At 40.3% G+C, this 14173-nt stretch overlaps 1 protein-coding gene across 6 annotated transcripts in view; it reads left to right on the top strand.

Annotated features, from left to right (window-relative positions):
- Positions 1-12982, top strand: part of LOC121874678 (DNA topoisomerase 2-like) — a 74387-nt gene extending 61405 nt beyond the window's left edge. For 5 of the 6 annotated variants that reach the window (XM_042378918.1, XM_042378917.1, XM_042378920.1 and 2 more), the window contains 3 exons: positions 1890-1964; positions 10678-11018; positions 12071-12982. In XM_042378918.1, coding sequence (XP_042234852.1) covers positions 1890-1964; positions 10678-11018; positions 12071-12199 — 545 coding nt within the window. In that variant the 3' untranslated portion in view covers positions 12200-12982. The remainder of the gene's footprint in view (positions 1-1889; positions 1965-10677; positions 11019-12070) is intronic. The other variant, XM_042378921.1, reaches the window with a different exon arrangement.
- Positions 12983-14173: the final 1191 nt, after the last annotated feature.

The raw sequence follows: 14173 nt of genomic DNA, 5'->3' as shown, positions 1-14173 counted from the left end.
ATAAGGATCTTCAATTCGGTTAACGAATTTCTTACGAACCGACCTCAACATGTTTTCGCTTGCACTGACCGGGCAACCAGCTTTAGTATCAGTCCGCCAATACATTAATCAGTTTTAGGGCTTAAATTCCTTACTATTTTAGTAAATATCGAGAAGTTTATACTGTTCAATATTTTTAAAAGATTAGTATTCAATTTTTTTGTCATTTTAACAATTATTGAACATAATTGAAGGTAAAGTGACTAGTTTAATGCGCGGCATCCAGCCTCTTAACACAGCAAACAGGTGTTAGTCTCTCTGTTTTCACTGGAGGTAACATCTTGCTTGAGACTCTCTTCAACTAAACGCTTTTTTCCTGTGTTTCCAAGCAAATTATTGGTCATTTTGAAATATATTTTATATATTGACAATATATAATGCAGTGCAGTGTTGATTTAAAGAAAATAATCTTGAAATACACCAAGAGAACTAAAATTTTATGGGTGAAATGGTGCCATGGGGTGACTTCTCTTCCACCCCAATGCCTTCTCTTCTTCCTTCTCCTCCACCCCCATTCTAATTCCCATCATCATCATCATCATCATCCAGGAGCCTTCTACATACACACCTCAAAGTAAGTGAACTTTTCTACCATTTTTGTTGAATTTAGGCAATTTTCGGTGAGCTCCATATTTATGTGAATATGTTCTATTATGTTTTTTGTTAGTTGTGGAATAAAGCACCGCTTTGAACGCGCATGTTATGTTTGTTTTGTTTTTACGGATGGTCCCGAAAATATACTGGAAAGAGCAACATCGTTTGTGTCATTGTCAGTAACTAAAGAAGTGTCGAGATATTGCAGTAGGGTTACTGCTGGTTTAAATATAAAATTTACATAGTAAGTGAGAAAAGAAATATGAGCAAGAAAAATAGTGTTGAAAATGAAAAATCTAAATTGGAAAAAAAAACAATCCAATGGAGATTTTTTTTATATACTATACAGCATGCCCTTAAAATTCACGGGGATTGGGTTCTCAAAATGCCTGCGAATAGCCAATTCCGCGAATAACATATGCTGACGAGGGGGGGGGGTACATTTTAACGTGTGCAAAGAAATGTATACAGTATTTCCTCTACGTGTTTGCCCTTCGGACAATTATTTCTTTTACCTGTATTGTATATATGATATATGTGTGTATGTGTGTGTGACACACACAAAACACATACAATTAAATAATAATGGAAAAGTCCTCTCACAAATAATCATAAACAAATTCATTAAAAGTGCGAGTCTGCCCTCTAGTCCATGCTTTATTAATAAAGTAATAAAACTTGGACTTGAGGGTAGACTCACATTGTTAATGAAATTTTTTCTGATTATTTGTGAGAGGATTTTTCCATTATTATTTATTTGTAACTGTTTTGTGTGTGTCACACACACATATATACAATGCAGGTAAAAGAAATTACTGTCTCTAGAACGAATGGCTCCCTGTCCCAGCCACGAAAATGCTGGCAATTTAAAACTACCCACAGACATTCTTGGGTAACTTAGTTATCCTTCCTCCTCCCAGGGTAATATTGTGAAATAGCTGGCAGTGAAGATTGGATTGTTGCAAGAGTCCTAGGTTATAACTAGCAAAGGAATATTGAGGTTTACACTGACATGGTGATCTGAATTGTTAGCCTTCTGCTTTGCATGGCAACATCTATATCCAGAGATCCCTCTCAGGGTTCTGAATATTTATGTAAGGCATCCCAAAACCATTGTTTTAAAGAGTTAATGTAGGTTGTAACTCCATAACATGTTTAGCTGCAAAATATGAGTTGCCTGTTTCCACCTGCTCATGAAATTATATTTCAGAATTAGCCCTCAATTTATTTACTGTACTCTTTTTTTTCTCTTGCAGAAAAACCATCAGCTTCTGATCTCTTTGATTCAATGATATCAGGATCACCAAGTCCTCCCAAACCAGAACCATCCAGTAAGTCAACCAGACAGTTTATATTTCTAGCCCTCTAAATGAATATCATGTTTTCTTACTTTGATATGTAGATCATAATGATGTGTTTTGTTGCAATAGGTTTTGCCGATTTTAAGGGGAAAGAATCAAAAGTTTACTGTAGCTATTGTAAAAAGTTGGTAATGGGAAGAGTGTGTGTGTGTGTGTGTGTACTTTTAATATATCTCCTGAATTCTGTTAATGGAGAGGCTTAAATTTTATCAGGGAGAAAATGTTTTTGGAAATTGTCAAGATGAGACTCCTTTGCATGCAAGAATTTGAAAAGGGTTTACCCCATTTTCTATCATTTTAATTCTGTTAATCTTATTTTTAAAGAAAATGGATAGACAAAGAAAGCAAATAAGACAAATTGAGAATTATAAAGAACTGAACAAAGAAATTAAAAATACTATAGACTGGATATAGAAAATTTATAAATAGGAAAGGCAAGGAGGTAGAAGATATTGACAGGATACAAAACAGAAAGGTTAAACAAAAGAACCAGAAATTATTATTTAAATGGGGTAGGACTATTAAAAGCATAGACAATAAGATCATATTTGTCTTAGCATAAGTAAAAGAGAGATGGGTAGATTATGTACAAGAACTATACAATGATAAAAAAGTGGAGGTGAGAAAAAAAAAGGAAATAAAGATCAAACTACCAATTTTAGAAATAGAAGTTCAGGTAGCTGTGAGCAAAATAAATTAAAATTCCAAGGCTTGTGGGATTGACCAGCTTCCAGTAGAATTTATAAAAGAAATTGACAAGAATGGGATCAAGTATTTGTCTAAAATATGTTAATTTTATATAATTTGAAGACCTTCCCAATGATTAATTTTTTTTTATTACCTTTAAAGCCAGGAGCCTTTGAGTGCATCCAGTTTAGATCAGTTACTATAATTCATGTCTGTAAATTAAGACTTGGAATAGACTTTGAGTTATCCAAATACTGTATCAAAATGGAGTTATAAAGGGAAAAGGCACCAGAGAAGCTATACAGTGCAGTACAGTCAACCCTCGCTTTACGTGGTCCCACTTTACGCGTTTCCACGTTTACGCGGTACCCTGCCGAACACGGAATGCTCACTTTCCGCGGTGCGTGTACCCCTTTACGCGGAGAGCGGCTGGCGGTCCTCTCGCGCCGCACCGTTTTTGGATCCAAACCTCCCGCTATGTTGTGTAAGCGGCGCGAGTAGGTTGCGCAGTGTATGTCTTTGTTGCATTATCGGTGACGTCATATGACGTAGCAGACTCTGATTGGGCAAAGCATCCTTACCTCCCTCCCTGCTAGCTGTGATTGGTTTAATGTAGTACTATGACGTGCTCCGCCGCGGGAGCGTTCAAGCCCCTTGACCTACCGTGTCAGTTACACCCCTCCCGGCTACATCGTGTATATCGGTATCCATTGTTCCATAAGAATGGCTTCCACCGGACCATCACCACCACCACAAAGAAACCTTGCATTACCTGGACCCAGCCGCCCTAAGCCAAAGAAGATACGACGTTCCTTAAGCTACGAAATCAAATATAATAATAATAATAATAATAATAATAATTAATGGTTTATTGAAAGAGCTTGGCAGCCAGAAGGCTGAAAATATACAGTTACATATTTGGGGAATGGGTTACGAATTACAAATAATATAAAAGTACATAAGTGACACAAATAAGACATATAATAACTAGATGGGGAAAAGCTCAAACTACAGTTCATTTCAACATAGTGACAGTGCAAGGAGTAGTGTTTACTGGGAGTGAATACACTGATTTATTACAAGTTATTGATAATTTTTACAATGGTTGGGACTGGGCTGTTCTTATAGCGATCAGTTCGTGCACTATGGGCTGGATGCGGTTGTGTCGAACAGCAATTCTGGGACTAGGGATCTCAGGTGGTAGTAGGAGCCGGTAGTCGAGGATGGTGTAGAAGCTTCTTACAAATTTGCAGATGAGGTCGTGGTGATGGTCAGTGAGAGTCGAAGGGTCAGTGTGTTGAGCGCTTCTTGATATGTGGAGTAGGAAGGGGAGAGAATAATCTTGCATGCCCTCTTTTGCACTTTTTCTAGGTGTTTACGTTGTGTGGCATTTAGGGAGGAAGACCAGGTGGGGGAGGCATAGGTGAGCTTGGGAAGTATGAATGTTGTGTAAACACTGAGGAGCTCGTGTGCAGGAACTCCGAGGGACTTGAGTCGGCGGAGGAGGTGGAGACGGAAACTGGAGGATTTGATAACTTCACTGACGTGTGGTTTCCAATTTAGTTTGTTGTCTATGGTGACGCCGAGGAGCTTCGTGGAATCTACAACCTGGAGTGTGTTCGGACCTAGAGTAATGGAAGGAGGTGGGACAATGTCGGAGGAGAGGTTGATGTGCATAACCATGGTCTTGGTATGGTTGATGGTGACATGGTTGTTGGTGGCCCAGTTTTGGAGACTGTTCAATAAATCCTGAAGGGCGGTATAGTTGGGAGCAGAATTGTTGACGCTGATCCCAATGGTGGAGTCGTCGACATATTTCCAGCGAGCAGGGGGTTTCTCTTAGGGCATCATTGATGAGCATAAGGAAGCAGAGTGGTCCCATCTTGGTGCCTTGGGGACGCCACAGGTGAGTGACTGAAAGGTGGAGACAGCCCCTCGGAAGCGTACAGCTTGGCGTCGGTCACTGAGGAAGTCTGTAAGCCATGGTATAAGACTTCTCCGAAGCCCGAGGTCAATAGCTTTGTTGATGATTATATTGTGGTCGACTAGGTCGAAAGCTTTAGTGAAATCAATGAAGGCGACAGCTACAGACGTTTTTCGTTTCTCGAGATGGCGGTATATGTAATCGAGAAAGCTGACAAGACAGTGAGTGGTGGAGGAAGTTTTCATGTTAAATTGCTGAGGGTCTACGACTCCTGCAATATCAGCATAAGCCCAGTCGAACACAAAACTTTCACAGATTAGGCTGGGTATTGGGGTGATTGCAATAGGTCGTAGCTGATTTAAGGATTGTGGGCTGGTTGACTTGGGCACTGGTGATACATAAGAGGTCTTCCAGTCAGCTGGGCATCTGGCTTGACTGAGAGAAGCATTGATGATGGAGCATAGGGGTTTAGCAAGCTCCGGGGAGAACTCCTTGAAGAGTTTCATTGGTAAGTCAATGGGGGTGGTAGAGCGTTTTAATTTTAGTTTGTCCAGGCGTTTTGCTACTTCAAATTCTTCTACTAAGTCAGTGGGAAGGGGGGCTGGTAGGTAAGCAGGGAGAGTGGTTGTGTCAAGCCGGGGGAGCGTCTGGCATATAGTAGCGAAATGGTTATTTGTTTGCTCAGCTGCGTCAACATTAGTGAGATGGCTAAGGAAGGGGAGGGGGTGTGTCTTATTGTTTAGTCCACAGAGTTCTTTAAGCTTACCATACCATTGACTGATGTTGGTCTGCTTCAGGTGTTGTAATTTGGTTGGGTAGTGGGACTTCTTTGCAGTGCGTATTTCGCGGATGACTCGGTTGCGAAGGGACCTGTAGCGGATGTGGTCATTGAGATGAAAGGCTCTGTCTCTCTGTTGCATAAGTCTTTTGATCCGAGGTGTGATCCAGGGCAAGTCAGCTGGGTGAGATCTGACGGACTTCTCGGGGAAGAAGTGGTGGTGAGCTTCCGTGGTGGTGTTGGTATAATTTATCCATTTGGTTTCCACGTCATCCACGCTAAGTACTTCAGTCCAGGGATGGTGAACTATCCACTGCCCGAAGAGGCGCACTGCAGAGTCAGTAATCGGCCTGTAGGTCTTGATGTAGGGTCTCTGTACTTGAGTGGGAGTGGCAGCTGGGGACCAGAGCACTGATAAGTGTGTGCTACACCCGATAGGAGGCATTGGTTGAGGTGGTTGGTACTGGTCCGCTAAGTCAGTTAAGATAAGGTCAAGGGTATTTTGACCGTGTGTGGGGAAGGTCACAACTTGTGATAGTGATAGCTGGTCCTGGATATCAGTGGTGTCAATTTCATTAAAATCCCCACATAATACTAACTTGGCACATGGGTACCTAACTCTGAGGTGGTCTGAGGTGGTGATGAGATGATTGATAAGAGTGTCTCTGGTGGGTGAGCGAGGCGGATGGTATGCCACACAGATTATGATGGAAGCAGTGTTGCGCGGGTGGGCCCGTAGCACGACACGTACCCATAATGCTTCCACATCTGCTGGGACTTGAACATCCAGGCGTGACGGGCGTAGGTCATCTTGACAGAAGAGGGCAACGCCCCCTCCGCGTCTATGTGAACGAAGGTGATGAAAGAGTTGATATCCCTCAATATGACACGTTTCAGGCACAATTTGCCAAGCCTCACATATGGCAACGACGCTCGCGGCGGCTGACCTGACTGTAGTTGCCAGCTCGTCGAATTTGTTAGCTAGGGAAGTGATGTTGGATAGCAGTAAAGACGGGAGATCATACCATATCCGAGGAACTTCAGTGTGGTGGTATGGTCTGTCAGGGGTGGGTTTCTCCGGTTTCCTAGTGGAGGTTACGGTTCTAATGGGCTTATGTGTATGACGGCCTTGTCTACGGCTCCGCGCGTGGAATATGTTCAGTGACTTGAGTCGCGCGATAACACTGCCATCAGGATAACCGTTCCCACGCTTTAGATGGTACAGAGTGCGTCGGGAGTAAGTGATTGGTGGCCATCTGTTGAAAACTGTTGTGGGCGGACGGAAGTGTTTGTCACTGACGGCACTTTGAGGGCCACTGACACTGGTAGACATCTGTTAATATTTGTCAGTCGTAAAGACTGTAGGTCTTTGTCCCTGGTGCTTGGGGTCGCCGACACAGTTATCACGATATATGTAAACACCGCGGTGGTCCTTGTCACTGGCACTTTAAAGGTGACCGATAAAGTGCCCACTGTCTGACTTTTCCTTGGGGTGCACTATCGAGTACTGTATGATAATCACTTATTGCTCTGATGACTTGAATGCTTTGCTGAGAAAGTTCCTTAAGTGCACTATAGGAACACTGCTCCGTAATCAATCGTTCACTAATCACTAGAATGTTTTGCTGAATAGATCCCGGTGTAGTAAGGCTGGTAGGGCGTTGGGGTATAGCAGGGGGAGTGGGCAGGGCCAAACAGACTCGGCCTGGCTGCTAAAACCGGGAACGCCTTCGGGACACGTCTTGTCTCACTGACGGTTGACAAGAGTTGGAGAAAGGAACAAGACAGGTTGATCTCGTGCGCCAGCATGGTGATATCGAATCAACTATCAGGACAATTAAGAAGGATGCAGCCAAGATAAAGGAGCACATGCACATCACAAAGTCTACAGGTGCTTCTATGATCAAGTATTTCCACAACCAGGTGCTTCTCAAGACGGAAATATTACTTGTGTTCTACTTGGTGCGTCAGGCGCGACGGAACATGGCGGTGGACACGCGCTCAGTTAAGTAGTACGCACGTGAACTGTATGCTGCAGTGTCACGAAAGATGGGAATTACAGAGCCCAAACCCTTTAATGCTTCCTCTGGGTGGTTACAGAGGTTTAAGAAGAGGAACAAGATCACCAATATTAACATTGGTGGTGAAGAAGCTGGTGCTGACCGTGTTGCGGCTAGGGAATTTCCTCCGTTTTTACGTGAGATTATGGAGGAAGGACAGTACACCGACGACCAGGTGTTTAACATGGACGAATCTGGTCTTTTTTGGAAAAAGCTACCTTCCAAGACCTTCGTTGTGAAGAATGCCAGCAAGTGTCGGGGCCGGAAGTTGCAGAAGGAGCGCATCACCGTCCTGTTTACCACCAATGCCTCCGGTACCTGTAAGCTCAAGTTATCGGTGATCCACATAGCACGCAAGCCGCACGCCTACAAGAGCATGGACATGACCAAGGTAAATGTCCATTGGCTGACCGCACGTAAGGCGTGGATGCTCTCTATACTGTCCCTCTCCTGGTTTGATGACTGTTTTGTTCCTGATGTGAAGAAATTCTGTGAGCAACAGAATGTGCCATTCAAGATTTTGTTGCTGCTTGACAATGCACCAGGACACTCGCCCCTACTGTTAGATCGTCACCCCAACGTAAAAGTGGTCTTCCTTCCCCCCAACACTACGTCTATAATACAGCCCATGGACCAAGAATTGATCTGTAATGTAAAAGCTGCATTCTCTGCTAAAAAATTCAAGTTCCTCAGCGACTACACCAACACCAAGGAAGAGTTGCGTAACCAGAGTGACACCAACACCGATAGCAAGAGCGAAGACGACGAGGATCAACAGTTGGCAGAGCAAGAAGTACTTTTGAAACAATTTTGGAGAACATTCAACATCAAGAAAGCTGTGGACTTCTTGGTGGAGGCATGGGATCAGCTGTCTGTAGCATCTGTTCGTCACGCATGGAGACATGTGTTGCAAGGCATTCCGGGTGGTAGGCAGAGTAAATCTGTGACTGGTGAGGTTCAGACTGTTGCAGTAGCAGTGGACCTTGCCAGAGAAGCTGCGCAGAGTGTTACAGCTGCAGGCTTCTCCGAGACCACCAGCGACGACATCCTGGAGGTGATAAGGGATCCTGATGTGACTACCGACGAGATGGTAGATGATGATGACGTCAGTGAAGAGGCAGGTGGTGCGTCATCCCAAGAAGAACGCCACTTATTCCATAGTAATGTTTGGGGTGCCATCGAGTGTATTGAGAAAGTCAAGCTCCTCCTTTCCGACGACCCTGACGCTAACAGGTATGAAATCTTCACTACCCAGCTGTTGCAGACTATGGAGCCCTACATCAAGGTTTATCACGACAACATAAACACCAGCCGTCAGCAAAGCATAACCGAGTTCTTCGCCCGCAACCCACCACAGCCAGCCCAAGCCAGTGATAGTGACAGGCAGAGACATTGATGATGACTTTGAGGGATTTGTCAGGGAGACACTAGTAAGTGTGGATGACACCGATGAAGACTCACCTGAGGGCCAATAGCCTGCCCTCTGCCTCGGAACCAGCCTCCATTCCCCTACGCCGACCCATCTCTTCTACTAATGTAAGTGTTAACCCCCAACCTTGTTTTTTTCTAACCTAACCTTCAGTTTATTATTCTCTTATTGATTGTTCCCTTCTTTATTATGTATTTGTGAATACCATCATAAAGTTTAGATGTTATTTTTTGTAAAACGTACGTATTGTGTCGGGAAAAAGTGGAGTTTGGGGGTCGGCCCGGTCTCTATTTCAATTAATCCCATATGTTATGTTGTTCACTTTACGCGGGCCGCCGTGGGTTCAATTAATCACGTAAAGTGAGGGTTCACTGTACAGTATTTGGTTTGAGAGTTTTGAGTGAAGGCTTTAGAGGTCCAGCCCAAAGAAAATTGTATAGTATATCTGTTTTGCTAATTTTGAAAAAAAGCTGTTGACAGGGTAAAACACAATTATCTTTAGATATTTTGGAAAAATAGGCATTACTGAAGGAAATGTTAGTATTCTTAAGGGGGGAGGGGGCAACAAGTGGTTGCAGTGTTAGTAAATATTGAACTTACTAATTGGTTCATAGTTAAACAGGGAATAAGACAAGGCTGTGTTCTATCTCCAATATTGTATAATTTATATTCAAAGTTCTTTAAGAAGGAAGTTCTACTGTAATAATGCAGGAATAAAAGTGAATGGTGAAGCAATATAAAATACAGGTGTTGACTGTTATACGATGGATCAGTTTTACGATGTTAAAAAATTAACACCATTTATAGCTATACGATGGCTAAGATCAGTTTTACGATGGTCGCTACCTGAATGCTTTTCCTGCTTTGTCATTGCTATGAGAGCACTACTGCTTTCACTTGCACTTGAATAAGGGTAATACAGTGGACAGTCTTGAATAAGATATGTACGTAAGTATTAAATCCAAGAGCTGAGAACAAGTAATCACGCATACGTGCCGGGAGATAAGAGAACTGAATTGGCGTTTGTCCACCGGCATACCCACTCTTGTTAGAAGCAAACACCAAGAAATCCATTCCAAATAAATTATAATTAATTTAAAAAAAATTCTTGTTCTATATCTCACTTTTTGTGTTGAAAATTTACTCCATTTCCATGAGGTCGAATTTATGGGCGAATTTCTGCAACTTAAGTTTCTGTAACGTGGGGGATACCTGTACTGTACATGGAATTTATAGAATAGAGGAAATGAGATAGAGTACTTTTTGCATATAATTGGGGATAATGGCAGAAATATTAATGGGCAAAGTTGAAGGTAGGAAGGCCAGAGGAAGGCAAGAATTGAGATGGTTGAATGAAAAAAAAAAAGTTCCCCTGGTCGCCAACCATCAGATATACAGATGGCACTTTTGATTGATTGAATCCCAAATGAAATTATAGTAGGCCTGTAAGAAGGGGTAGTTGAAAATTTTCAAACCATTGAGGTCTCCTTTGAACATACAAATATTTCAGCTCAACGCAGCATTGAGAGTTTAACTGCCATGGCGAGTTATAATGTTGGACCTTTTTGGAAGGCGGCATACTAACCTCATGTTGATTACTGTATCTGACTCCAGATCCCTTAACTTACCTTCATACCCTCTAAACATTGTTTCTTTTCCATTTTTTTCTTAAGGGTTTGACAGCCTTGCTGGAAGAAGGAATACTTAAGCTAGTACAGTGCATTAAAATTATATTGTGGTGTGGTGAGTATTCGCTCTTTGAACAGTAGAAATTAAAAATTAAAATAATTTGTGTTTTCACACAGTAAAACCAGCTCCTCCTAGGAAAAGACTTGTGAATATAGATAGCAGTGATGATGATGAACCTAAACCAAAGAAGAAAACTGGACCAAAGAAGGCAGCTACTGCAATGGTCTCATTTAGTCTTACTGATAATGATGATGATGATGATGATGATATTGATCTCCAACCCAAAAAGAAACCAGGACCAAAGAAGAAGGCCACTGCAAAACCCACTGGAGATATATCTGAGGATGATGATGATTTCCAAAAAACTAAGAAAAAACCATGTCCTAAAAAGACAGCAGCAGCGGCAAAGAAAACAGCAGGCTCTGATTCTGATGATATGTTTGATGATTTTACTACGGTATGTTGAGAATATCTCTCTCTCTCTCTCTCTTTTGAATTATGGTGAAATTTCATAAGATATGTTAAAGGGATCTTGGGGGAGGGAGCCACTCCGTCCCCTCCCCTCTGCCTGCTGTTCCCAGATATACACTCATCTTCCACATACAATATATCCCTACATTTTTTTTTTTTTTTTTTTTTTTCTGTAAAGTATACAGTTTTCTCTATTCATAGGACAAATTCTGTGGTTACTTATATATAACACTTTACAGTCAGTAACAATAATCCCGGTTAAAAGAGTTGTTGACAACCAGACTTCTGTCTGATTTTCAACCTAGAGAGTTCTGTTTCATATTTTTTTTTTATCGTTGATCTAATATTCTTTTAATTACCTTGTTAAATACTTAAAGACCTTAGTTATTGAGGTTCTACTCTGTGTGTGTGTAAACAGGAATTTATCCCTGCGACTTTTAATAGTACAGTATTAAAAACTTATCCAGATATCACATACTGTTCACATGACCCGAGGGAAATATTTAATGCCTTAAATCTGTGACTGTTCAATGTTCATTTCTGTAAACACAAAAATAGGAAGTAACAAGAAGTACAACAAAACAAGATTGCACTTGCATTCAATTAGTTATACTTTGTCATTTTCACCCTGAGTTAAGGCTCCTGAGGCTTCATTACCCTTAGTGGCAAACATTTAAAAAATTTACAGATATCGTAGAAGAACTTATTTAAGAAGAATAAATACAGGCCTTTGAGGTGACTGGAAGTCATGTAAAATGGGGTTGAAATTTAAATGAAAGGATGTTGCAAAGTTGTAGAACTCAGAGAGTTGTCCGTTGACGTGTTTCATGTGTAAATTTAATATCCATCTGCTCAAAATTTGAAAAACTGCTGAATGTAAAAAGATGATTACAGTAGTTTAATAATTGTATTGAAGTCAAATTTCTTCCCTTCCTTTATTACATTGTATTGTAATATCAATTTTTACCAACTTATTTGATAAGATGCTTAATGTTTATAAATATATATACTGTACAGTATTTGTATTTATCTTTTCAGAAGAGTAAGGAGCTTGATTTTGGTGACTCAGAGCCTGTGGCCGTTGCACCCCGTGGACGTCCAGGTCGTCAAAAGAAAGTAATTACATATGTTGTCAGTGATGAAGACTCTGATGATGACTATTATTGAGATAGTATGTGTCATGTTTCAAGAAAATTAAACTCCAAATGGCAGTGGCCCATTTTAAATAAATCTTATTGGCAATACTAGTTGCATTATGATTAAATTTATAATCTTGTTTTAGACTTAATTTTGTTTTATATCCAGTTGAGCACCTTTGTATTAGGCTTATGGGGATTACAACTTCATGTTTGCGATAACAGAATTTTTGCAAGTACAAAGGGTTGGTGATGCTAGTAACACTGTGACTAAAAAAAAAATTCATTGATTAGATATATTAGTATTTTTCTAATAATTGATTGATGGTGTATATTTATATTGCAGAAGAATTCTGAACTGCAGTATATTTCTTGATATTTTTAAAAAAGATACAGTAATTCACATAAATTTTTTAGTGCAACAGATTCTTAATATATGTATTTTCTGAGATTTACGTTGACATTTTTGTTTACAAATCTCTCTTTATTTTTTTGGTATTTCATTTTATTTTTTACTCGAGAAATATACAGTAGAGTACCTCTGAACAAAAATAGGAAGAGCTGGTATTTTAGTATAGATATAGCACAAACTTTTACAGATCTTCAGTTTCTGTCTATTTATCTCTTATTTGACTTTGTAAACTGTTGGTAAACTTATTTTTAGCTTGCCATATCAAAGTTAGTTTGGTAAAAATAGGAAATTTTTAAATTTATTTTACATATCTTTTGATGATATTTATTTCTTTTTCATTCAATGTGTCAGTATCCTGACATTGTCTGCTGTCACTTTTTGAAAATAAAGTAGGTAGATATGGTTATGGTTATATGTATCCTCTTAGATATTGAATAATGATTAATTTAGTTTTAAAATTTTTGTGTTCAAAATAGTATGAAGCACAAAATCCACAACCAAATAATTTGTCTTGAACTTTGAATTAGAATACTGGCCTATAGGGAGTAGGATTAACCTTTATACCCTGGGTGACATTCCGTAACGTTCATGATTTTCACGGCTAATTTGGAATGTCCAGGCAGGAGGAAATACTTTGTATGGGATATTTGTGTAATTGGCAACTCAACTTGCTTATATTTGTCTCAAGACTCTTCCTCGTGGTCAGTTACGTACCAGATATTGTGAGAGATGCATGTCCTGAGACCTTTCTTATGATCCACCTCACTCCTCCACACCCAAGTACAAGCAAAGGCATTTGCCCAACAGAATTGTAGTGCTGTTCGTCAAGAGTTGCTTGATTTAAGTGGCATTGATATAGTACTGAAGACAATGATGGGGAGGAAACCGAACTCAGATATGTCGAGTTTGTTGAGGACAGTGATAGGCTTACAGACTAGCACTCCATCCCCCTCCCCACCTCTCCAACTACCATGAACCACGACACAAAGATAATGTGACTTGGTGCAAAGAGTGTGGAGTTCCCTTGTGCATTCTGCGTTACAAAGACTTCCACAGGATCAAAAAGTTTTAAATTCAGTAGAAATACATGTAAATACTAGTGTATATATTGTACAGTATTTGAAAATAGTGATAAGTTTTGTGCTGTCTGAATATTCCTACTTTTCAGTATTTTGTAGTTCTCTTTAGGAAAATAGAAATAGTTTGTGTTTTGTACTATTTATATGATAAAAATATGATATATAAGTGCCTTCAAGTAGGAACTGTGTGTTGCAAGTGCGTGTCAACATCACTTCCCGCTCACTATGGGCTGTGTGTAGCAGCTTCAAACAAGATATTTTTCATCACTCCACAATGCTCAACACTACAGACAACTTCCCAACCATTCTACAATTAGAGTTGATTGTATATACAGTTTGGGTCAAAAGTCTTGAACACTTAGCAATATCTGGCATCTTCTTCTGAGTTATACATACAGTAAAGCCTCGAATAACGACGTTAATGTGTCCTCCAATATTGCAGTGTAAGGTGAATCATCTTCTCGCGAATCAATAATTACCATTAAAATAAAGCAATAATAATGAGATGCGTTCC

Source organism: Homarus americanus, unplaced genomic scaffold, assembly GCF_018991925.1.
Source record: "Homarus americanus isolate GMGI-L3 unplaced genomic scaffold, GMGI_Hamer_2.0 scaffold34360, whole genome shotgun sequence".
Lineage (NCBI taxonomy): Eukaryota > Metazoa > Arthropoda > Malacostraca > Decapoda > Nephropidae > Homarus > Homarus americanus.
Note: the sequence above shows the minus strand (reverse complement) of the source record. Positions and strands in the feature narration are given on the sequence as shown.